The sequence below is a fragment of the Equus asinus genome, chromosome 25 (assembly GCF_041296235.1).
Source record: "Equus asinus isolate D_3611 breed Donkey chromosome 25, EquAss-T2T_v2, whole genome shotgun sequence".
Lineage (NCBI taxonomy): Eukaryota > Metazoa > Chordata > Mammalia > Perissodactyla > Equidae > Equus > Equus asinus.
In genome coordinates, this window is record NC_091814.1 from 11,079,055 (window position 1) to 11,104,318 (window position 25,264).

Here is a 25,264-nt window from a genome sequence, read left to right on the forward strand (position 1 = left end):
GGTACATGATGCTTGGGTGGGAGGCTTATGTGCGTGGCAGAAAGTCTTAGTCACTCTTCAGCTGCTTTAGCACCAGTGCCTTTTGGCCAGAATGTGAACATCACCCTTTCCTTTAACCCTGATGGAAGCTGAGGAATGATCTAGCTGCTGCATTGTCGTGCTGGCTAGTGCTTTAACCTTGATCCTGTTGTAAGGGTGTTTTATATCTCTGTGTTTTTGCTCCCAACTTTTTTTGGGTGGCCTTTTCCTGTAGTGTGCCCTGGAGATGCGAGATTTTCCTTTGGCAGCAGGAGGCACACACCCAGAGAATGCTGGAGCCACAAGGGGAAAGGACCCACTTCCACAGCAGAGAAAAACAAAGAGGAAAAAGGCATACAGGTGGCCAGCGCTAAGGGACGCACCTGCTGCCACTGCCCTGAGCAGCTGTTTCTGCTGCAGCCTGAGAGGAACTCGGTGAGCTGTCCCTGTTTGTGACTGCAAGCTCAGGATTTCAATCAATGCATTCCAGTAACCCTAAAGTGAGGAACTCTCCGTCAGGAAACACACAGAGGTAAGTGCTAGGGCCTGCTCCAGCTGCCCCTGGGGGTGTCATAGGTGGACCATGAACCCTCATTGGTGGAACAATATCTTGAATTAGAGGCAAATGAGACCCAAATGGGGAAAAGAAGAGAAAATAGACAAGTAAATAGTAATAGAATAGCAAACAGGCTGTAGTGCCACCAGAGTTTGTGTTGGCGTTTTCCTTTGTCGTTCTTTTGTCTGTCATTCCCTGAGCACTCCTCTTTCCCACCCCTGAAAGACCACCCAGTACAATGTGCTAAACTTGGCAAATGAGGAAACCGAGGCCTGGAACAGTGAGGAGGCCTGAGGTCCTAGAACTAAAAAGCACCAGCCCCTGGACTCCCACTGGAAAGCTTTTTCCTCCGTTCTGCATTGTTTAAGTTGACATTTTAAAAGAATTTTTTCCTCCTCCCCTGGGGGCAGTGGTTAGTGTCTCTGCTCTGGTGTGACCCTGCTTGTTGGGGGATTCATATCCTGGAGGGTTTCCTTAACCTCCGCTCACCAGCAGTTTCCTCATGCTCTCCTGGACCTGCTTGTGTTTTCCAGCAGGGAAGCCAGGCTCTCGTTACAGCTGTTCCTTGTCATCAGCCAGGGGGATGGGTAGTATTTTGATCTTAACGATGCCTGTTTGTTTACTCTGAGCTAGTCTTAGTGTGAGAGTCACTTCTCCATGTACATAGAAACCGTTGTCCTTTATTGACAGAAGCCCTAGAGATGGGTCCCCATGTGACTCTAGGGTTCCCGAGACCTGGCAGGCCACTCTGCTTGATCTTCCTCTCTGTCAATAGCTCTGACATGGGAGCAGGGGTCGGGGGGGAACAGGCAAGGGGCTGAGGTGAAATGTGGGATGGTTCCATAGTCTTCCAGGTCTCCTTGACCCACGATAGAAACTGCTTCTGCCTGGTTTGTGCTGACCAGCTATATCCAGTGTCTGATCTCCCTTTGTTATTTGTCTCTTTTAGTAGCCCTAAGTCAAAGCAGGAGGTGATGGTCCGTCCCCCTACAGTGATGTCCCCATCTGGAAACCCCCAGCTGGATTCCAAATTCTCCAATCAGGGTAAACAGGGGGGCTCAGCCAGCCAATCCCAGCCATCCCCCTGTGACTCCAAGAGTGGGGGCCATACCCCTAAAGCACTCCCTGGCCCAGGTGGGAGCATGGGGCTGAAGAATGGGGCTGGAAATGGTGCCAAGGGCAAGGGGAAAAGGGAGCGAAGTATTTCCGCCGACTCCTTTGATCAGAGAGATCCTGGGACTCCAAACGATGACTCTGACATTAAAGGTATGTCTATAAGATCTTTGAGACTCAGAGGGAAGTAGGTACGCCTGAGGGAAGGCCTCTGCATTGGTGGATGCTGGAGAGCCTAATAGCAGCCAAGTGGGGAGAGTAGGTATCAGATGCAGGAGTTCTAACAGTTTAAGATGGAACTATTTCCTCTCCTTTCCCCACTAACCAAAGAATAGTTTGGAACCACCTTGTTGAGGAGTTATTCCTTTTGTGGATACAAGTGTTTTAGGGGTCGTGGGATGTTCCACAGCCTTAACCATGTTCTCATGGATGTTTCTGGCCTCTGTGCTATTTGTACTTCAGTATCAAGCCAGTAGCTCCAGTTTGTCTATGCCAGTGGTGCACACTGGAGCAGTTTTTCTGGCGTCTTCTCCATCAGATTAATCCTCTAAGACAAGTTTTGTGCTGTTTGGTTGCCAGAGTGGTAGACACACGAGGAAGCCCTGGAACTAGTCCAGGTTTGTCACAGCTGATTTCAGTGTGGCAGGAATGAGCAACTGCATGTGGTAGAGACCAGAATGGAGTGAGCCAGGAAGAGCATGGGACCAATGGCTGTGGTTTTAGGCTTTTCTCCTCCTTAACCAAAAATCTTAACTGTAGGCCAGAATGCGAAGTTGGTATTCTAGGAGTGGAAGCGTGATTCCCCAGCCCAAATTAGAAATGAAAACCTGGGTGGTTGTGCCCCCTCCTTCCTTCCTCAGGTGTTGGTGGGAGGCCTGTCTTGAGTGCCAGCACTGTGCTGGGTGCCAGGGGTGCTGTGGTCAGCAGGACAAATACAGTTGCTGTCGTCGAGGATTTGAATACTCCTAGACAGCAGATCACTGAACAATTGCAATAAAGTTTGATAAATGCTGAAGTAAGAGAAGTAGGGGGCTATGGGTTCAACCAGCAGGGACATCCAGTCTAGCCCAGGAGGTCTCCAAAGGTTTGCAGAAAGGAGGGACATGTACACTCATACCTGAGGGACGCATAATAGAGCAGTGAGGAGGTGGGGGAAGAGTGCTTTCTAACAAGTCATTTAGGGAGAAGCGTATTTGAATTTTTATGAGTAGAAGAGGTTTCCTCTTAGCAAGGTATTTCTTCCTTGAAATTCTCAAGGTGGGTTTGTGTTGTGATGCTGTAAATGCTGGCAGAAGAAAGAGTCTTATTCTTTCTATGACGTGAGTCTCTTCATTCTTTTAGAATGTAATTCTGCTGACCACATAAAGTCCCAGGACTCCCAGCACACACCACACTCGATGACCCCGTCAAATGCGACAGCCCCCAGGTCTTCCACCCCCTCTCATGGCCAGACTACTGCCCCAGATCCCACACCTGCTCAGAAGACTCCCGCCAAAGTGGTCTATGTCTTTTCTACTGAGATGGCAAATAAGTAAGTCAGTGGCTGTGTCCTGCTGTTGGCATGGCTCATGTGTTTGGGCACCTAAGTTCTTATTCCCATTGCCCACTTGTATTATTATCACTTAACGTTAACAGTACAGAAAGAGGTAAAATAAAATATAAAACCTCCCCACCCTCACTCCTCAGAGCCAACCACTGATGATACTTCCTTGGCTTTCCTTCTGGAAACTTTGTGTGCTTATACAAATATACATATATATCTTTTTTACATACAAAAGGGATTGACTGCACAATGCACACTTTTCTGCAACTTAATACTTTTTAAATGACAACTTAGTGTTCTTTTTTACATGTCTATTTTAGAATAATTAGAAAATATAAAGAAAAAGAAAAAATCTCTGGAATTCACAGAGGTACCTACTGTGAATATTTTGGTATGTATGTTTTTGGTGGATGGATGGATCCATGGATTTTTACTTATTTATTTGTTTATAAAATATGAATACCCTGCATACAGTTCTCTGACATTTTTCCTCACTTCGGAATTTTCAGTTAAGATACGGAGTGAATCATGACATCCTTAGATTATCATTAGCTGTTGTGAGGTTTTGTGTTCACTCTTCTCAGGCTGGGATTTTGAACCAGGATTCTCTATAAAACACCAACCACGGTGGATTGGTTTGAGGGGGAAAATCTTGGGGTTTTTTTTTAATGCCTCTTTTGAGATTTGCTAATGGCTATCTTTTCATTTCAGAAGTTTGATGGTAAATGATAGACACAAATGATGAAAACCTGTTTCTCTTAATTTCTTCTCGTTCAGTATTTCTGGTGGTTCTTTGCATTTCTTCCTCTCTTTTATAAGTTCAGTCTGGGGTTAAATGCTTTGGAATTACAGTTAATGAGATAGCAACAAGTCTGAGTGTGTGCATCTCTTCCGTCTTTGCAGAGCTGCAGAAGCTGTATTGAAGGGCCAGGTTGAAACTATTGTCTCTTTCCACATCCAGAACATCTCCAACAGCAAGACAGAGAGAAGTACAGCCCCTCTGGTACGTCATTTTGGAAATGGCATAATGGTTTAAAGGTTCTACGGTGACTGTAAGGATGGGAGAAGGTGAATTTCATTGACAGGGAGATAGTCTTGATGGGTGAGCTACATTCTGGGCCTTTAACCTAATTCTTGCATTGTGTAGCTTTGGGCATATTACACTGTACTGGTCTTTTCTACTAGCATGCTGCTTGTTGATGAATTACTAGGAGGGAAAGGGTGCAAAATAAAAAAGGAGTTATATAGATATCTTAGGATTTTCTTCGTGTAACCATCTCTGGGAGAATCTGAATTCAGACCCTGTGTACCGAGCAGGTTTTAAGAAACTAACAAACAATCTTGAGTTGAAGAACAGAGAAAAAAGTAACAACCAAAACTACAGTACTGGAGTACATGCTGATAATACCATAATTAGAGAGTCAGTGACTTTCAAAATGATTCTTATTTATTTCAAATTGAGGGGACCATTGAATGCTTTTAATAGCTTGGTATTTCTAAGATTATAATAAATGTTAGTCTATTACCTATTTGGAACTTAATCTCCTACTTACTCTATAAACTATATTAGAAAAAGCAAACAATGGTTGTTTTAATACATGTAATGTTTCAGATTGAACCAAAGGTACTTCTTGGGTCTGGCATTGTCAAGGCATTGCACTGAATGCTGTGGGGACACTAAGAGGTTCAAGACACAGTCCCTGCTTTCAGGAAGCATAAAATCTAATACTGGGATGAGTCTTAAACATGGGAAGAGTTAAATAACAATAAATGGCTGAAGTGACAATTCAAGATAAACTAGATGACATTCTATGTTGTGTACCAGTAAAGTCCTTCTCTGTTGACATAGCAGAGCTTGGGCTTCCCGAGACTTAGAAAAGGAATTTCACATTCCTCCTACATCTCCGCTACTCAAGGGTAGGGGGTGGATCTATATAATATTTAAAATGTATATATATTTTAATTTGTATGTAAAGAATATGTATATTTAAAAATTTTATTGTCCTGGAATGCACAGGGTACATTGCAACTCAAACCAACATTTTATTGACTTAATGACAAATCTTAATTCAGTTGTCACCTGCGCCTTCTCTGGTACTAAAATGAAATCAGAAAATGAGTTAAGGAGGGAACTGGGACTAGACAAATCACCATTGCTCCAAATCTAAAATTAAAAGGGTAGTACCAAACTGTTTTCTTCTGTCATGCTCACCTTATATGAAATCAGTGCGCACCCCCACCAAACAGACAGAATCTGACCAACAAAACCAAACTTCAAATGGCACTGGAAGGAAAATTAAGGTGACCTCTACACTCCAGCTAAGAGGTCAGGGACACAGAAGACAGCTTGACTATTCAGAGTCATACAGGTTCAGCCAGTCCTACGCACACCCATCTCTGCCTGCAGACATATGTGCTTGGATGCCTGCAAGTGAAACATATCCATATTCACCAAATGTGAATCCTCAAAGATACATCTTTGTGTTCATGCAACAGACTGTTCCTATGCAGGGATACACATCATGATTCGTGTACAAATTTGTACACAGGTAAACTTTCCGGAGAGTAGGTGGGGAGGTAAGTGAGAGCCCTATAGGTCTGGAAATACAGACTGGATTAAGTGAACAAGTAGGAGCAAATGAACAGGGTAGGACCCAAAAAGGGATCACGCAGCTCCCTGCAGGCTGGTGAAAGATCCCTGAGATGGAGGTTGTAGGCTGAGCCCTTTTGTCTTCAGTACCCTCCCTTCTTCAGTCCCTTTAGCAGTTCCAAGGTTTAGACCTAGAACATAGACATCCCTCTTCCAAACACTAACAGCATCCATGTCACCCTTTGTAGGTGAGTGCCTTTACCCAGGACTTAGTAGAGTGTGAGTACTTAATTAATAATAATAAGGCCATCACCCAGCCTGTAAAAAGGGCAGTCTGCTGTCTATTGGAAAGAATAGATCAAGAGACACCATGAGCTAGATAGCCTCAGATTTCTCCACAGACGCTTCCTGCCTGCAGATTATCTTACTCCAGTTAATGTACAAATTCTTATCAAATATGGAATCAGTGATCGCAAACTGAAAACAGAAACCGGAGATGTCAGGCCCCCTGGAAACTCAAGGAGAGGAGTCTGTGGTAGTCACCATGCCAGAGGCAACACTGACACGGAACGGCCTTACCTGCTGCCTCCGGCTGGTAGAGCACAGAGCTGGAAGTGACAGGTACTTTTTCTTTCAGTTGAAAACATCAGACCATATGATTGACAATGAGAAGTCTACATACCCAGTTGTGCTTTCGGGGAAAAGAAAAGGGTGTTAGGTACAGCCTCCCACATACCAAGAAACTAATCTCTCCCTGAATCAGAAACACACAGTAGACATGCGATATCAAACCTGTTCCTCGAAATAAATACTCAGATGTATTCACTTTGGCAGAGTGGCTCTCCCCTGGCATGCTTATAAAGTTATTGAAACCTAATCTTCAGCAAGGGAAAGAGGATGCCATTTGACAGTAAAGTGGAAGAAAAAAACCAAAATGTCTGCATGTCCAAAGTGGGGTTGTACATGAGCAATTTCTACAGCAACTGTCAGTGTAGATTTATGTGACTGGGACAAGTCCTTTGTAACATATCTTGCTCTTTTAATTGCCCTTCTATTCAATTTACCAATGATTTTTTAAAATCTCATTTATCTTTAGAACACACAGATATCTGCCCTCCGGAATGATCCGAAACCTCTCCCACAGCAGCCCCCAGCTCCAGCCAACCAGGACCAGAATTCTTCCCAGAATAGCAGACTGCAGCCAACTCCACCCATTCCGGCACCAGCACCCAAGCCTGCCGCACCCCCACGGCCCCTGGACAGGGAGAGTCCTGGGGTAGAAAACAAACTGATTCCTTCTGTAGGCAGCCCTGCCAGCTCCACTCCGCTGCCTCCAGATGGTACTGGGCCAAACTCAACGCCCAACAACCGAGCAGTGACCCCTGTCTCCCAGGGGAGCAATAGCTCTTCAGCAGATCCCAAAGCACCCCCGCCTCCACCAGTGTCCAGTGGAGAGCCCCCCACGCTGGGAGAGAACCCCGATGGACTGTCTCAGGAGCAGCTGGAACACCGGGAACGCTCCTTACAAACACTCAGAGATATCCAACGTATGCTTTTTCCTGATGAAAAAGAATTCACAGGAGGACAAAGTGGGGGACCCCAGCAGAATACTGGGGTATTAGACGGACCTCAGAAAAAACCAGAAGGGCCAATACAGGCCATGATGGCTCAATCCCAAAGCCTAGGTAAGGGACCTGGGCCCCGGACAGATGTGGGAGCTCCATTTGGCCCTCAAGGACATAGAGATATGCCCTTTTCTCCAGATGAAATGGTTCCGCCTTCCATGAACTCCCAGTCTGGGCCCATAGGACCCGACCATCTGGATCATATGACCCCTGAGCAGATAGCCTGGCTGAAACTGCAGCAGGAGTTCTATGAAGAGAAGAGGAGAAAGCAGGAACAAGTGGTGGTACAGCAGTGCTCCCTCCAGGACATGATGGTCCATCAGCATGGGCCTCGGGGAGTGGTCCGAGGGCCTCCCCCTCCGTACCAGATGACTCCCAGTGAAGGCTGGGGACCTGGGGGTGCAGAGCCGTTTGCTGATGGGATCAACATGCCACATTCTCTACCCCCGAGGGGCATGGCTCCCCACCCCAACATTCCAGGGAGCCAGATGCGCCTCCCTGGATTTGCAGGAATGATAAACTCTGAAATGGAGGGGCCAAATGTCCCCAACCCGGCGTCTAGACCAGGTCTTTCCGGAGTCAGTTGGCCAGATGATGTGCCAAAAATCCCAGATGGTCGAAACTTCCCACCTGGCCAGGGTGTCTTCAGTGGTCCTGGCCGAGGGGAACGCTTCCCAAACCCCCAAGGATTGTCTGAAGAGATGTTTCAACAGCAGCTGGCAGAGAAACAGCTGGGTCTCCCCCCAGGGATGAGTATGGAAGGCATCAGGCCCAGCATGGAGATGAATAGGATGATCCCAGGCTCCCAGCGACACATGGAGCCTGGGAGTAATCCCATTTTCCCTCGAATACCAGTTGAAGGCCCTCTGAGTCCTTCCAGGGGTGACTTTCCAAAAGGAATGCCCCCACAGATGGGCCCTGGTCGGGAACTTGAGTTTGGGATGGTTCCTAGTGGGATGAAAGGAGATGTCAGTCTAAACGTCAACATGGGATCTAACTCTCAGATGATACCTCAGAAGATGAGAGAGGCTGGGGCGGGCCCTGAGGAGATGATGAAATTACGCCCAGGTGGCGCAGACATGCTGCCAGCTCAGCAGAAGATGGTGCCCCTGCCATTTGGTGAGCACCCTCAGCAAGAGTATGGCATGGGCCCCAGGCCATTCCTTCCCATGTCTCAGGGTCCAGGCAGCAACAGTGGCTTGCGGAATCTCAGAGAACCAATTGGGCCCGACCAAAGGACTAACAGCCGGCTCAGTCATATGCCACCACTACCTCTCAACCCTTCCAGTAACCCCACTAGCCTCAACACAGCTCCTCCGGGTCAGCGTGGCCTGGGGCGGAAGCCCTTGGATATATCTGTGGCAGGCAGCCAGGTGCATTCCCCAGGCATTAACCCTCTGAAATCTCCCACGATGCGCCAAGTCCAGTCACCAATGCTGGGCTCACCCTCGGGGAACCTCAAGTCCCCCCAGACTCCATCGCAGCTGGCAGGCATGCTGGCGGGCCCAGCTGCTGCTGCTTCCATTAAGTCCCCCCCTGTCTTGGGGTCTGCTGCTGCTTCGCCTGTTCACCTCAAGTCTCCATCACTTCCTGCCCCATCACCTGGATGGACCTCTTCTCCAAAACCTCCCCTTCAGAGTCCCGGGATCCCTCCAAATCATAAAGCACCCCTCACTATGGCCTCCCCAGCCATGCTGGGAAGTGTAGAGTCAGGTCAGTATGCTTGCATCCTCACAGTTGCATTTTGTAGCTGGAGATTGCAAAAGCCTGATTTATTTACTTTAAGAAAATTGGTGTCCTAACTTGATTATGCAACCAGAGGAGGCGGCCTTTGCTGAGATGGACGTATTTGTGGCAAGGTGCATAATCAGTACTTCCATGGGGTTATGCACAAGTGTCTGATCCTGGGACAGATACACGGGCTCTTAGTGCAGAATATGTTTGTCAGACAGGACTGCTAAAAGGAAGAGGGAAAATGGGAAATATGTGTCATTTCACAGAATAATTTACATTTGTGCAGTGAACACATGTTGATGAAATAAAAAGTCTTAACAGTGGATAAATGTGGCTTCTTTAAATTCTAAAACCACCCACTTCAAGGGGCTGCCCTCACGTCAAGAGATTCTGAGTGTAATCCCCGGCAAAGAGGGGAGGCTGCTGAGCGACTCGAGTGGTTCTTGTAAATACGTGTTGACCATAAAACAATTACCAAAACCTTCTCTGTGGTAGACTGCTGTTCTCACAGATAAGCTACAATTTATTAGTATTTTCATCCTAGGAGAAACTCTCACTGATGATGGTGGTTTTGTGAATGGGCCCAGAGGTGGTCAGTGGAAGATGAGCACTGAAGTATAAATACTAGGTCCGTGCTGTCTCCACTTGAGAAACACTAGAATCAGAATCAAATAGGAGATTTATCCTTCCAAGCTAAAGTGCCTGTCTCTGTTGGGCAGCAGTTCACTAAAGCAGTACAGTGGAACAGCCCCCTCAGACTTTTTAGTTCAAATATCTTGGTTGTGGACATTAATCAAGAGCATGTGTACGGTGATATGGTTACTACCTGGGGTCTCATCGCTAGTCTGGCTTCATAGCATGCTAGTGCCTGAGTCAAATTTTGAATTGTGATTGGCAAGGGAAAGACATGCCTTCATTTCACATTCTTTTCAGTGAAATAGTTGTCTATAAACCATGTTTTTCTCAAGCTTGACATAATATTTCTAACGTATTCTTGGTGTGTTTGTCTTCCCATCTGCTGAGCCATCACCTCCATATCACGCTGTGGTCTCCCTCTGCACACACACGGAGCTTGACTAGAAGATTGATGATTCGTGTCCTGGGTCTAATAACACGTTCTGTTCATCTGTCTCATTCCTGGCCTTGCAAGTTCATGATCATAGGCCCAATAGCCTTCAAGAGGAATCTAATTCCCTGCCCGTTTATGTTTTATCTTGCTTTCTTCTCTTAGGTGGCCCCCCACCTCCTACAGCCAGCCAGTCTGCCTCTGTGAATATCCCCGGAAGTCTTCCCTCTAGTACACCTTACACCATGCCTCCAGAGCCGACCCTTTCCCAGAACCCACTGTCTATTATGATGTCTCGAATGTCCAAGTTTGCAATGCCCAGTTCTACCCCGTTATACCATGATGCCATCAAGACTGTGGCCAGCTCAGATGACGACTCCCCTCCAGCTCGTTCTCCCAACTTGCCATCAATGAATAATATGCCAGGTAAGAAATCAGGAAGATAGGATACGGAGTTAGTGCTAGACAAGAGAGAGACTTCTTGAAGTGTTTTTTCGATGGCCGTAGACCTCAATAGGTAGAAGTTCAAGAGTTGAAAAAGTGTCCCATCTAAGTTTAGTTTCAGTAGAATTAAAGTGTCTGGACTAGAGGAAGATAATGATAATTTTTTATTTGCTGATTCAGTATTTCTTTATAAGAAAGCACGTTTCCTTATAGTTTTTAGTTTCCTTATAGAAGTTATGATGCTTCTGTGTGCCTAGATGGTCTTTCTTTTTGGTCCTCTTGGTGCAATACTGAAAGTTTGTTTTTAACATGGTGATTGGAATGCCTTTAGTTCTCAAGTATTTTCCTGAAAGGGCAGCCTCAAACCAGAAGCAGCCACAGGATTTCAGACAGTGGAAAGCCCCTACTTCCTAGAGAAGCACTTTCTTTAGGACTAGATAGATGATAAAATCCTCCCTTCCCCTGGGGCTGGCCCCATGGCCTAGTGGTTTAGTCTGGTGTGCTCCGCTTAGGCAGCCCAGGTTTGGTTTCTGAGCAGCAACCTACACCACTCGTCAGTGGCCATGTGGTGGTGACCCACATACAAAATAGAGGAAGATTGGCACAGATGTTAGCTCAGGGCGAATCTTCCTCAGCAAAAAAACAAACAAACAAACAAAACCTCTCATCCCTGCTCATTCTGCGCTTTTCCACTTCTGCACCTCCTAACCCCCAAATCTCCCTAACAGGAAATGATCTGGGCTGGTGAAGGTGATCAGCAAAGAGACCATGACTTTTCAGCATGGGTTTCTGGTTCCAATTCCATTCCGATTGTTAGAAATACTCTTTATTTATCAGCAGTCCTAATCCAGTTAGAACATGCTCTCTGGACAGCACGAGCACTATCCTCGCCATACTCAGTAGTAGTTCCTTAGAGAGCAAACCTTTAAATGTCCCAGAGACTAGAGTAGAACCTGTGTGCTTTCTTTTTGCATTAAAAGTTATCATTTCTTTAACATTTTATATAACCTAGAGATGGAAGTGCTCCCTCTATGAGGCAGTATAAAGTGGTAATGCCAAATGTTGATTGGAAAAGGCATGTTTGGTTTCCTTAGTGTTATTGTTTCTGATTCTTGGACTTGGGAGACTGATTAATCCTCTTTCTCCAAAAAGGACCGTACTTAAGTCATTCAGACAAATTGTTTTCTTCTATGTTAAGTGTCTTCAGTGAAGAAGACTGTATTCATTTGCATATTAATTTGTAACTTTTCACACAGGAGATTTTCTTCCTAGCTGTCTTCACACTCTTATGTCATACAAGTTAAGACTCAATAATATATTGTCTTGTAGAGCTGTTGCTTTGTGTGCCTCAAACTGTATTATCTTATTGAGGGCAGGATTGTGTGTGGTGTTTCCCCAGTATAGTACCATGCACATTTGATACACAATAATTTTTTTGTTTATTTGATTTATTATAGTTTTTCTGAGTTACTTTTGGTTAAGTTGATTCCTTTGATATCTTTATTTTTCTAGGAATGGGCATTAATACACAGAATCCTCGAATTTCAGGTCCTAACCCCGTGGTTCCGATGCCAACCCTCAGCCCAATGGGAATGACCCAGCCACTTTCTCACTCCAATCAGATGCCCTCTCCGAATGCCATGGGACCCAGCATACCTCCTCATGGGATCCCAATGGGGCCTGGCTTGATATCACACAATCCTATCATGGGGCATGGGACCCAGGAACCTCCAATGGTACCTCAAGGACGGATGGGTTTCCCCCAGGGCTTCCCTCCAGTACAGTCTCCTCCACAGCAGGTCCCGTTCCCTCACAATGGCCCCAGTGGGGGGCAGGGCAACTTCCCAGGAGGTATGGGTTTCCCAGGAGAAGGCCCCCTTGGCCGTCCCAGCAACCTGCCCCAAAGTTCAGCAGATGCAGCACTTTGCAAGCCTGGAGGCCCAGGGGCTCCTGACTCCTTCGCTGTCCTGGGGAACAGCATGCCTTCAGTGTTTACAGACCCAGATCTGCAGGAGGTCATCCGACCTGGAGCCACCGGAATACCTGAGTTCGATCTGTCTCGCATTATTCCATCTGAGAAGCCTAGCCAGACACTGCAATATTTCCCTCGAGGGGAAGTCCCAGGCCGTAAACAGCCCCAGGGTCCTGGACCTGGGTTTTCGCACATGCAGGGGATGATGGGTGAACAAGCCCCCAGAATGGGACTAGCATTACCTGGCATGGGAGGTCCAGGACCAGTGGGAACTCCGGACATCCCTCTTGGTACAGCTCCATCCATGCCAGGCCACAACCCAATGAGACCACCGGCCTTTCTCCAGCAAGGCATGATGGGACCTCACCATCGGATGATGTCACCAGCACAATCTACAATGCCTGGCCAGCCCACCCTGATGAGCAATCCAGCTGCTGCTGTGGGCATGATTCCTGGCAAGGATCGGGGGCCTGCTGGGCTCTACACACACCCTGGGCCTGTGGGCTCTCCAGGCATGATGATGTCCATGCAGGGCATGATGGGACCCCAACAGAACATCATGATCCCCCCACAGATGAGGCCCCGGGGCATGGCCGCTGACGTGGGCATGGGTGGATTTAGCCAAGGACCTGGCAACCCAGGAAACATGATGTTTTAAGCTGCTAAGACTGGATGTGCCGACCCTTGTCAAGATGAGATTCCAGGTCCTGAGAGCTGCTTTGAGGGCGTTCCAGGAGTACTGTTGGTCATGCAATAGGAGAACAGAGACCCGAGGGCTGCTTTGGGGGAGGGGGGAACTCGAGAATGTATGGATTTACCTGAAAACAAATTATTCATTTAATCAACAGGTGTGTTTTTTTTAAGATTTATTTTTTAAAAATTATTTTTGTGGACTTGGGTATCCCATGATGGCACCGACTTTTGGGAATCTGTAGCCGTGCTTTGAGAATTGCCATCGGTCATGTGTTGCACCGTTCTCTGTATGTTTACGTCCTTTGGACTGGCTTCTCCCAGGATTCTTTTCTGGTTTTGTTTTTGCTTTGGGCTTCATTTTTTGTGTACTGTACTATATTGTAAAAGGGATTTTAGCAGAGACTTTAGTCTTTGGGACAAGAGGAGAACAGGAATGCTGGGCTGTTTACTTGAGGTGGAGAATCCATCTTCAGACCTTTGGACTATTTTCTTTCAATTCCAGTGTATAGAAAAACCAAACTACGACCTCAGAGCAGAGTATTAATGAAAAGCACAAAAAAAGGAACTAAGTTCAGCGAGGGGTGGGGGGAGGGGGGAAATTTTTCTTTTTAAAAATAATGACGCTTAGGACATTTGTTTTCAGTTCCAGGGCTCTTCAGCACTGTCCGTCTCTCCCAACCTGCAGACCCGCCTTCACGGTTTTCTCTTGTTTTCCCTCCCCTCTCCTTCCCCATTTCCTTGGTTAAGCGTGTTTCCTTCCCTTGTGCCCCCGCTGGTGACCCCTGCTTCCCTCCTCTTTTTCCCTTTGGCAGCTGCAATACATGGTGTTATTTAGGGGAAATAAACCTAGCGAAGCCTCGCCTTCTGTGCCGAGCGTTGTCCCGGCTCCGGGAGGGAGAGGCCCGTCCTTGGGATGCTCGATGGTCTTCTTCTCCCTTGTCTCTACTTCCCCGTCATGCCCTTCTCTGCCCACCTCGTTTTCTGTTCTCCTTTTATGAGGAATTCCCAAGTGAATTTTATTAACGTGGGAGTGGAACAGATGCTAAAAGCTATCCAGGATTTTGTTTTTGTTTTTTATTTTGTGGTTCCTTCCCCTCCCCCTCCCATGCGTAAAACGTTCTGTGTAACCTCCATTAAATTTGGTACAAAACCACTCACCAGAGCTGTGGTGTCAGAAAAAATAAAATATATTGTTTCTTACAAAATTGAACTGCCTTTCTTGTTCATTTGGATTCCTGTTTGTTTAGTATTGGGCGTAGTAGTTGCCATGTGACCAGCAGCATAGCACCTTTGTATTGGAGGCGATCCAGAAGGTGAAGGTTAGAGGAAGTATGGAAAGTGCCTGCGCAGACGAAGCGTATTCCTTGAATTGAGGAAGACCTGCTCATGTAGACTGATCCTGTACTGTTCCTATGTCAGTGATGAAATCCTAGCTGTAGGCACAAGGGCAGCCCTGGTCCCCATTGCTGACCTTTATCTCTAGAGGCAATTAATGGTCTTTGTTTTTGTGAATAAAGGAGTTTTTTTTTGTGAGAGCCAATTTACTGCTGTGAAGTAATTAAGAGGGCCAAATGTATATTTTTAGTCATTTGAATAAGCTATGAAATGTCCCTGGATCTTGTTAAGGTAAAAATATTACTACACCTGCAAATCCTGGGTTTCGACAGTCCGTGGGTTTCTGTGGTCCGTCTGCCTCCCCACCTTGCTGCCTGCCCAGTGTCCCCTTGGCTGGCCCTGCTCCGTCCACACAGTTCACTTCCCACCACACATGCCTTCAGCACATGAGTGTGTATGCCGCAAGGTCCGCGTCTAAGGGAATAGCTGTCGGTGTTTCTGTGCAGTTAGATTAGCTCTGGTGTGTGCACTTCTTTGAGTTGTAGGCGTTTTCAGCTGAGTGAGTGGCCGTCTGTGTGCCTGTTTGTTCTTCAGTGAGAGAATCCAAGCGAGGAGCGGCAGATGCAGAGTCATCTGCAGACAAACTTATACAAATTGGGCCCTGCTGGGGTTCCACAGCTTGAGTTTTACCTGTAAATGTTTCTTTCTCTCGGAGAAGGGTTTTTGATACCCGTGTTCTCCTCCACCTTCAGCAGCCCTGTCTTCTCAGTGGCATGAGCCCCAGACAACCAAAGTGAGGAGGTGCTCACTAAAATGAGGATTTTGTTTCATGAATTTAGCCATATTCCTAGGTTCTCTGGCTTTGAAGTATATAGAAGGGAAAAAGGAAACAGCTAAGCACAGGGAGCATGAGATGAGAGCCCTCACTAAGGAAGGTTGGGACCTGGCATTTGTCCACTGGTCTGGCTTCTTGGGCAGCCCTGCTTCCTGCTGCACCTCAGAGCGCTGTGGTCACTAATGGTGTGTGGTCCCATTGCTACTGTCCGAAGGAGGGACACTGGCCAGCAAGAACCAGGTGGACCCCTGCTGGGAGACGCTGGGGATGTGGCAGTCCTTGCGCGGCCCCCTGCTGGAGAACTTGCAGTAGTGCAAACCAGCTTACCCATCGCAAAGTAGTTGAGTTTTGAAAAGACCCTTTTGCAAATCTTCATTCATTTACATTATCAGCATATACCAACAACAATTCATCACAATGGTATTTGATAAACTAATTTCATTTGGAGTTGAAATATAACAATTTCTAATTTACTAAGAATGCTATGAAATAAAATCACATCTGAGAGACTGGATGCTATTGCATGGAGAACTAACGACGCAAGATTTTTAAAAAATCAGTGAAAGGGTGATAAAGATGTTTCATGTTAACATAATCCCGGGGAAGCCCAGCCAGTCCCCCCGCCCCACCCCTCCTCCCAAATTTTGGATTGAATGGAAGAAATGCAGTAATGATGTGTTCATTTCAGGGGTAAGTGGTGGGGTGTGGATGATAGCATTATTTAAGTTTTAGCAAAGAGTATGTGGTTTTTTCCCCCTAAAACAATGTGAAATAAAGTAATTTACTTTTTTAAAGAATTTACACTTATAAATGAAAACAAACTGTAGGTGTCTTATGAAGGGTGAAGCATGAGAAAATAAATTTTAAAACAAAAATTTTACATATTTTAAAGCCACTCTTTAAAAAAATTGATCTAAAATTTCTCCCAGCCTCCTTAGTCTCTTGCTGTCATCAGGGCCAGCTTCGTTGGTGTGCAACCTGTGCAGCTTCATGGGTATGCAAAGCTGGGTTTAATGCTCTGCTGTCACCTTTTGAAATTCTTGATAATCTTTGAATAGGGGACCCAACATTTCCATTTTGCACTGTGCCCCATAAATTATGTCGCCAGCCCTGGCTGTCATGCACAAGAAAATCACAGCAGCTTTAGTGGGGCTTGGATCCTGGTCTTTATTCTTACTTTCTCCTTCCCAGTGGCCGGGGGGGTACCCCAAGCAGGGTAGTTGCTGTGTTTCGTTGAAGCCGTCTCCACTTTAATCGTTTCCTTTTTCTTTCCTGAGTACTTTCAAAGCGCTAAGAGGAGAGGGAGGCTGTATTTAACACAAGGACTCATTTATTGAGCAACCATTTAGAGCGCCTACTGTGTGTGAAGAACCCTGCTAAGGCTGGAAAGAGGAAGTACATGCATAAATCGATCCTTACAGTACAATATGATCCTCACCATAGTCAAAGTGCGGACAGAGTTCCAGAGAGGAAGGGACAGCGAAGCCTCAACAGAAAGGTGATTTTTGAATTTTCTCTTGAAGGAAGGAACCTTTCCTGGGTGGAGGGTGGCAGGGGGCAATTAGAGGAAGTGGGAGCAGCAAAGTCCTGCCTGTTGAAACTGGCTGGGCTCTGAACGGGAGGTGGAAATGAGCCTGGGGAGAGAGGGCAGGTCAGGAGAAGCCGGTGGCCCACGAAGGAGTTGGAACTTCAAAGTTCTAAGCAAGGGAATCAGGTGATCAGATTGGCTCTTCAGAAAGATTACTGCCCTGGGTGTGGAAGATAGGCTGGGGGTGGGGCAAGAGAGCCACAGGAAGATCACTTGCAAAAACTTGCTGATTCTACAAAATGCTTAAACTCACAAACTCTTCTTTTGCTTTAGAAAACATCAAATGGTGTATTTCCCCTGCTGTTTAAGTAACTTGAGACTTACTGCCACTTTCTCTAATGCAGACCAGTCATTTTTTTCCAAGTCCCAAACACTTATATTTAAGAAAAGTCACGGAATCTTAATTTGGTGGTAAAATTTTAATGACACATTTAAAGCAAACAGTTTATAAAGCACAAAAACCAGTTTGTGGCCAAGCATTTTTTTATCAGAGGGAGTTAAATAATAAACTAGGTTAAAAAGAAGGTACGCTATGAAAATTGCATAAAAAAAATTGTTTCTCTCTCTTTAACAGGGCTTCTTATCCAGGTTATTGTAACAGACTCCATCTGTTTTCTGCCTGTAGGTGACCACACTTCCACTGTTAACTTTCGGGCTCAGTGCTTAGTTGTGCCTGGCAACCAGTACTGCTAGAGGAAGAAGGTGAGTACATGATCATAGAAGAGAAGATAGAGAGAAGGTTCAGGAATGATTTCCTCACACGTATTTAAAGCATGGAAAAATTCAGTTATTTCACCAAACACACAAGAACTTAGTCTTCCTTGCAAAATACCCCTCAGAGCCCAAAGCAATTATGAAGGTCCCTGGGGTTCCAAAGAACATATTAGAAAAACCCAGCCCTAGGAAAGTCCAGGTCTTCACTGTGGTGGGGCAAGGGAGACGGCATGGGATAGGACTCGGGGAGACTGGGTTGATGCGTGGTGAGAAGGTTTGCTTCTTCATACCGGACAACCTGCCCACAGCTCTGAGCTGGCCACCCACTTCCTTTCTCCAATGTCTGGAGCTAGGGTCGAGAGCAGGAAGAACTTACAAACCTCAGTGGTATTCAGTGTCTAATTCATTAGTGTTGAGAGTGGATTTCAGTTTTCAAGACTTTTTTTTTCTTGCCATGGCCTAAGTTTCTTTCTGTTAAAGATTCCTGAGACCCTGTATTTGTTTCTCACCTTTACCCAGCTTCCAGGAACTTTGGTTTTCCCCGCTCCCAACAGAGAAACCCCACAGCTCCTCGGTGAGCTGCTTTCCCTGGAGACTCCTGCCCATCCCCAGGCTTCAGGCTGATCAAAGCACGTGCTTTCAGCTGTGCCTTACGAGGTCTGGCGTGCTGGCCTCTGGCTGCTCGGTTCTCAGCGTCAAATGGAGTTGGGCTGGACCCAGCACCTTGCTAGAGACTGAGTCATCACCACTGTGTTCAGTCAAAATGTATTTGGTTACAGGGCATCACGGATGCCTGTGATTTATTTTGTTCTCCAAACTGCAAAAGGTCTCCCAGGCTTTGGTGAAGTCCTCTATTCTAGCTGTCAGTAGTTGAGGTATTAACAATTTTTATACACACACACACAAATTTACTTATACAGTGTATATATACCTTTAATATACTAAGGTGTATAAATAATTAAATGCCAGTTTTGAAATGTCAACATACTGCCATGAAGATTAGTTTGTTTTTTCCTTGTCAATCAAACTGGGGAATCCCTAGAATTCTCTTCATTCATATTGTACTTAGTGCCTGCAAGGCCTTTAAAATATAATCATTATTATTTAAAAGTGTAATAATATCAATAAGGAAATGCAAAGATCACATCCATACAAAGTATGCACCAGGCATTGCTTGGCCCAGGAAAGAAATGATCATTAACACGTGGGACAGAATCCCTGGTTTTAGCAAGAACTTGTATAAGAAGGTCTTAAGACCATTTAATCAAGAAGCATTGAGCACATACCTGCTGGTCACAATGGAGTACAAGGAAAGCATAATCTGCTCACAAGGAGCCTGCGTCTAACTGAAGAGATGGTACTAGCAGTGACTGCAGAATATTCTCAGCACCACCGTGCTGAAATAATTACTAAAATTATTCCATATTGAAATAATTACTAAGTTCTCCAAGAAAGACAGACTAGGACCGCAGAGAATGAAGCTATGGGTCTGGTGATCACACCTCTGACCCTCTTCCTGTAGGATTAATCTCTCCCCTTCCTTTAGGTCATTCCCATCAGCATACGAACATGCCCGAGGCTTGGTCCTCTGCCTCTGCTTACTCTTCTAATTCATCCAGTCACAAATCACGAAACATCTGGAGGCTGGTAACTCTAGATTTTCTATCTTCCTCTCAGCCTATTTGGAGGAGTTCTAGACTCACATAGTCAACTGGCACCTTGATATTGCCTTTTGAGTGTCTTATAGGCACCTCAAACTTAACAAGTCCTAAACTTCTGAATTTCCCCCAAGTCTACTCTCCATTCCCCACTTCCCCGTCACAGTAAATGACACACATCCATCCACCTGGTTCTCACGTTGGATATGTGGGAGTCATTCTTACATAAAGAATGTAAAGCCATCAGCAAATCCTTTTATGACTATTTCCAAAACATTTTAAATCTATCAACTTTTCTCCATCACTCTAGTTCAAGTTACATCTTTCACCTGGTCTATTACATTTAGTTTCTTAACTTCTACTTCCACTCTTGCTCTCCTTCCATCTATTTTCATAGAGTGGCCAGAGTGATCTTAAACAGTATAGATCATATACATCAATTCCTTCCTTAAAACTCTATAATGGCTTCCCAGTATAATTTGTATAAAATCTAAGATCTCCAACATGACCTCCCAGGCCCCAGGCACGTCTCCAGTTCCCCCTCCTGCTCTTCTCCCCTCTCTCGCTATGCTCCAGCCAAACCGTTCTAGTTCCAGTATCTCCAAAATGTGAGCTTTTCTTGCCTCGGGACTCACACACACTGGTTCCTTGCGCCAGCATACTCTTGACTCCAGCCTTCCCAGTGGCTCACTCCTTCACATCCTTCAGGTCTCAGCTTATTTTCTACGTTCTTAGAGAAGCTTTTTCTGATTACCCCATCAAAATACCCACCCATCCCCAACACACACATACACCATCACTTTGTATCACAACATGTTGTTTCTGTCCCTTATACCAATTATTTATTCTATCTCACCCACTCCATGAAGTCAGGAACCGAATTTTCTTGCTCATCCCTGTTCACTAGCATCTAGCAGTGTCTGCATTCTAAGAGGGATCAGTAAATATTTGTAAATGAATGAGAGAAAGGAAGGATTAGTGTGAGTTTGGTGGCCAGGAAAGGTTTTGTAGTGGTTGTGGTATATGAGGCGGTCCCTATGATAAAGCTGGGGGTGGGGGACTCACAGAGGGACAACACAAATAAGGGACTGGAAAAGGGAATGAACAGATGAAGACAATCAGGCCAGTTGACATTGAAGGGAACAGCTTAACCAAATAGTTGTTTGAGTAATAGAATGTGAAACTGAAAAGAGAGGAAAAGAAGAATGGCCCCAAAAGCCAAGAAAAGAAATTTCATCTTGTTATGGGAAGCAGTGGGAAACCACTCTTTAGTATTGATCAGTGGAATTACATGACAAGATAGTATCTTATAAAATGAGCCTGGCTGGGGTGTGCAGAATGAATTGAAAAAAGGAGCAGCCCAAAAACTGGAAGAGCTGACTGGCGGCATGCACAAGTCATCTAGGGTTGAGGAGGTGAGGCTGCTGCCAATGGTGATGGAGAGTGAAGGGTAAAGCCAAGACAACTGTGAAGGAAGAACCCCCAAGACTTCATTACATATTGGGGAAAAGAAGAGGAAAGAGTCAAACATGCTGCCAAGATTTTGTGACTGAGAAACTGAAAGAAGAGAGAATCATGGTGTTGGAAAGTTCCAACCTGCTGCTCTACAGTATTCCTGCCAGGTGGCCATCCAGTAATGGAAGGCCGTTTTACCGACTCTCATCGGTTTTACTATTTAGCATATTCTGCCACACAATGACTCAGGCTTCTTTCAGCTTTTTGTCTATCTCTATTCTGCCCTTAGGAGTAAATACAGAATAATCACGGTCCTTGTTTCACATGTTACTATGTCCCTCTTAATTTTCTTTTTCCCAGGCTAAGTCTCCTGGTCCATCAAGCAAGACCGATGAGATCTGGCTTCAAGTTCCCTCACAGCCCTCACAGTTTTCTCCTGCTCTATTACAGTTTATACGCTCCCGGAAAGTACAGTACCAAGAACTGAAGACAGTGTTTGGTGCCCCAGTATTGTCTGATCAGCACAGAGCACCACAGTGAGACTGTCCCCTCCTTTTAACTGAACACAGTTCTGCTAATAGGCAAAAGTTTACCTTTTTCTCTGCTATGGGGTTACTTTGGAATTTTAGAAAATGAAAACCCCAAGATCTTCTTCATGTAAAATGAGTCATTTCCCCTAATTCTGTATATTTTTTCCTTTTTTATCCTGAATTCAGAATTTTAGTTATTCCTCTTTAATTTCAATATTAATTTCAATCTATTATTCCAGAATCTTAAAGTCCTTAGAAACTTGTTCTAATGTTATCTGTATTGGTTCTCTCTAATTTTTGTATCAAAAACAAGCTGTTAAGATTTTCATCCAAGTGAGGGCCCAGAATAAAGTCCTCAATTAGAGCTCACAATTAAATAAAGCTCACAATTAGAGCTACCTTTTTTTTTTTACCCTTTTCTTTTTATTATGGTAAAATATATATAACATAAAACTTGCCATTTTAGTAATTTTTAAGTGTACAGTTCTATGGCATTAAGTGCATCATTACTGTGCAGCCATCACCACCATCCATCTCCAAGACTCTTCATCTTGCAAAACTGAAACTCTGTACCCAATAAACAATAACTCCCCATTTCTTACCCCCCAACCCCTGGCAACTACCATTCTACCCTATCTCTATGAATTTGACTACTCTAGGTACCTCATGTAAGTGGAATCATATAATATTTGTCCTTTGGTGACTGGCTTATTTCATTTAGCATAATGTCCTCAAGGTTCATCCATGTTGTAGCATGTGTCAAAATTTCTTTCCTTTTTAAGGCTACATAATATTCCATTGTATGTATATTCCACATTTTGTTTATCCATTCCTCTGTCAATGGACACTTGGGTTACTTCTACCTTTTGGCTATTGTGAATGATGCTGCTATGAACATAGGTGTACAAATATCTGTTTGAGTCCCTTCTTTAACTTGTTTGCTTTTTTTTTTTTTTTTGCTTTAATTTCTTTTAGCCTGTTTAACTTCTTTAACTATAGAAGTGGAATTGCTGGATCACTTGGTAATTCTAAGCTTGATTTTTTGAGGAATTGCCATACAGTTTTCCACAGTGGCTGTACTATTTTACATTCTCACCAGGAATGTACAAGGGTTCCAATTTCTCCACATCCTTGTCAACACTTGTTATTTTCTGAATTTTTCAAATAACAGCCATTTTAACAAGGGTGAAGTGTTATCTCGTGGTTTTGGTTATCTCATTGCAGTTTTGGTTTGTATTTCCCTGTTGACTAATGATATTGAGCATCATTTCATGGGCTTATGAGCCATTTGTATACATTTGTATATCTTCTTTAGAGAAATGCTAAGTCCTTTGCCCATTTTTGAATTGGGTTGTTTTGTGTGTGCATGAAGTTGTAGGAGTTCTTTATATATTCTGGGTATCAATACTTTGTCAGATATATGATTTATAAACATTTTATCCCATTCCATGGGCTGCCTTTTCACTCTGTTGATAATGTCCTTTTATGCACAAAAGTTTTTAAATTTTTATGAAGTCCAACTTATCCGTTTTTTCTTTTCTTGCCTGTGCTTTTGGTGTCACATCCAGGAAATAACTGCCAAATCCAATGTCATAAAGCTTTCCCCTATGGTTTCTTCTAAGAGTTTTAGAGTTAGAGCTAATCTTTACACTGACATCAATTCAATAATTTATTAATTTTTTAAATGTACTTTTGAAATCACTTATAAGTCTATTACCATCCAGCTCACATTTTCATCTACTCATTAAGTAACTAATTCTTTTATTTATTCTTTTAATCAGTACCTACAAAGCTAGGCACTATGGGTAAAGCAGTGAATTGGTCAGGGATGGTCCCACCTGCCCTCACCAAGCTCACAGTCTGTTGAAGAAGTCAGACACTGAACAAGTGATTTCAAGCACAGGTATGATATGAAAGAAGAAGAGGAAGCTGCCGCCATGTTAGACAGAGAAACATACACTAAACGAAAAGATTTTATCAAATTTCTTGGGAATCTTTGACCTACTGGTCTATTAACCCAAACAGAAAACAAATAGTTTAAACAACTAACTATTGATTCCTAATGATTATTACTGCTTTCTTTCTGAAGTGCTCACAGACGTTTTTTGTTTAAGAGTCCACTCTAGATTCTACTGGGGGCCAAGGAGCTCTTGGTCTACAGATCCTGGAGTCTATCATTTCATAGGTTGTAAAACACCAGGACCACATGTTCATGCCTTTGTATTTTGGCTCTCTGAGACTCAAAATCTGAGAATATCTTAATTTCTCACCCATTACTGTCTGAAGTAATATCTATAACTTCTTTATCTACCTCAGGGTATTATTCATCCGGATATGAAGACCTGAATTCATTAAAGGCAACCAGGAGCCATGTGTTCACCTCTCTAAGGTTTCAATCCCTCCCAATAATGTTTCTTTGGCCATTTTTAGCTTGAAGATTGGTTCCTTTGTTAGGAAAGACTTATTAGGAAAGAGAAAGATTTGGAGTTAAATGGTTTCACTTTGTCTCTCTCCTCTATTAAATCCTTTTCCCCAAATACTGGGCCTATTTTTGCTTCTTCATTATTTTCTCAGAATATAGCTTAAAAGGCCCTAGCTTCCCCTCTTAACCCACCTCACTCAAGCCTCTGGTATCGTGAGTAAAACTTGGGGAAGTTGGGGAGAAGTGCTAGCTGGGAGTTGAGGAAGTGATGAGTATGAAGTGATGATGTGGCATCTATGTGTGGACAGTTAGAGATAAGGGGCAGAAGAATGAAAGGTTTGGACTAGCTATGGAGGTGTGACTTCCTCCATGTGGAGGTGAGTATGGATTATCTCTCCATGGAAGTGAGAGAAGAAAGAGCCAAGTGGAGGACTAAGAACTAAGTCATGAAGGATTGGCACAGTAAGAAGCAGGGAAGAAGTTCCAGCAAAAGACACTGAAATTCATAGAATAGGAAGAAAACTTAGAAATGATCTAGCCCATCTCTCTCATGTAACTAAAGAGGAAATAGTTGTTCAGATAAAAAAGAATCAGTCACTGGAATGGCTATGAACGTTTAGAGTAGCATAAATCCTGAAAGGGTAGGGGAGTGTCTTTCAAGAAATAGGAGGTAGTTCACAGGCCCAAATGCTACCGAGGAATCAAGAAAGGTGAGGACACTAAGAGTGGTTCTTGAAATTCATTGATTGATGCTTTTGTCTCCCAGAGTAAAGTTTTAGTGAAGTAAAAGAAATAGAAGCCAGATTGCAAGGGTAAATATCCGGGGAAAGGGTTTGGATGTGAAAGAGACAAGGAGATGCTGAGTTATACACACTCAGTAGGTTTGGCAGTACTAGGCAAGAGAAATAGGATGTCAGCTAGAAGGAAAGCAGAAATAAAGAAAGTTTAAGATAATGAAAATATTACTATTTTAAGACAGAAAGGAAGAAAGCAATTGAGTGGGAGGGATTGAGGATACAAGATAACTCCTGCCATCCTTGGGAGGAAGACCACAAAAAGCAGGAAAGGAACCAGAGCACAGGTAGAGGTAAGTTTTGGAGAAAGGAAGATACCAGAAAGTGAAAGGAAGAAGGGATCACTTGTGGTGGAGACAAAACAAAGGGAAAGCCACATCCCAGGGAACAGATGTGGGAATATGGGGAGAAACCCAAGCTGACCCCAAAGTCAAAGATGGGAGTCTGAGTCCTGCTTCTGCCTCTCCCTGGATCAATGACTTTGATCTCTCTGAGCCAGCTGCTTTACATTTAGATGTCACAGAATTTTTGTGTGATTGATCTCAGATAACATATGTGCATATGCCTAGTACAAGCTGA

The 25,264-nt window shown here is 44.4% G+C and overlaps 2 protein-coding genes and 1 long non-coding RNA gene across 6 annotated transcripts; all 3 read left to right on the top strand.

The window, feature by feature from the left end:
• The first annotated feature begins 265 nt into the window (after positions 1-265).
• Positions 266-457, top strand: LOC139042053 (uncharacterized). The gene has a single exon (XM_070497690.1). It carries the CDS (start codon positions 266-268, stop codon positions 455-457), a length of 192 nt encoding a protein of 63 aa, XP_070353791.1.
• On the top strand, positions 411-14,564 carry BCL9 (BCL9 transcription coactivator). Of its 4 annotated transcripts, none has more exons than XM_044757938.2 (7): positions 411-550; positions 1,524-1,840; positions 3,029-3,218; positions 4,134-4,233; positions 6,917-9,158; positions 10,411-10,671; positions 12,202-14,564. In XM_044757938.2, the coding sequence occupies exons 1-7, from the start codon at positions 498-500 to the stop codon at positions 13,317-13,319; spliced, it is 4,281 nt and encodes a 1,426-aa protein (XP_044613873.1). In that variant the 5' UTR covers positions 411-497; the 3' UTR covers positions 13,320-14,564. The 4 variants fall into 4 exon arrangements, with proteins under 4 accessions (XP_044613873.1, XP_044613874.1, XP_044613875.1 ...); XM_044757939.2 differs by having other exon boundaries at positions 12,238-14,564; XM_044757940.2 differs by having other exon boundaries at positions 1,524-1,618.
• A 2,324-nt stretch (positions 14,565-16,888) lies between these two features.
• On the top strand, positions 16,889-21,431 carry LOC139042054 (uncharacterized). Its single transcript, XR_011498262.1, has 3 exons — positions 16,889-17,022; positions 17,738-17,814; positions 21,300-21,431. It is a non-coding gene; the product is annotated as an uncharacterized lncRNA (long non-coding RNA).
• The last annotated feature ends 3,833 nt before the right edge of the window (positions 21,432-25,264 follow it).

Excerpts from the sequence above, each read along its gene's own strand:
- LOC139042053 (XM_070497690.1), top strand. The coding sequence starts at position 266 with ATGCGAGATTTTCCTTTGGCAGCAGGAGGCACACACCCAGAGAATGCT.
- BCL9 (XM_044757938.2), top strand. The coding sequence starts at position 498 with ATGCATTCCAGTAACCCTAAAGTGAGGAACTCTCCGTCAGGAAACACA. Across the intron at positions 551-1,523 it reads CCGTCAGGAAACACACAGAG|TAGCCCTAAGTCAAAGCAGG; the intron begins GTAAGTGCTAGG and ends TGTCTCTTTTAG. Across the intron at positions 10,672-12,201 it reads ATCAATGAATAATATGCCAG|GAATGGGCATTAATACACAG; the intron begins GTAAGAAATCAG and ends TTATTTTTCTAG.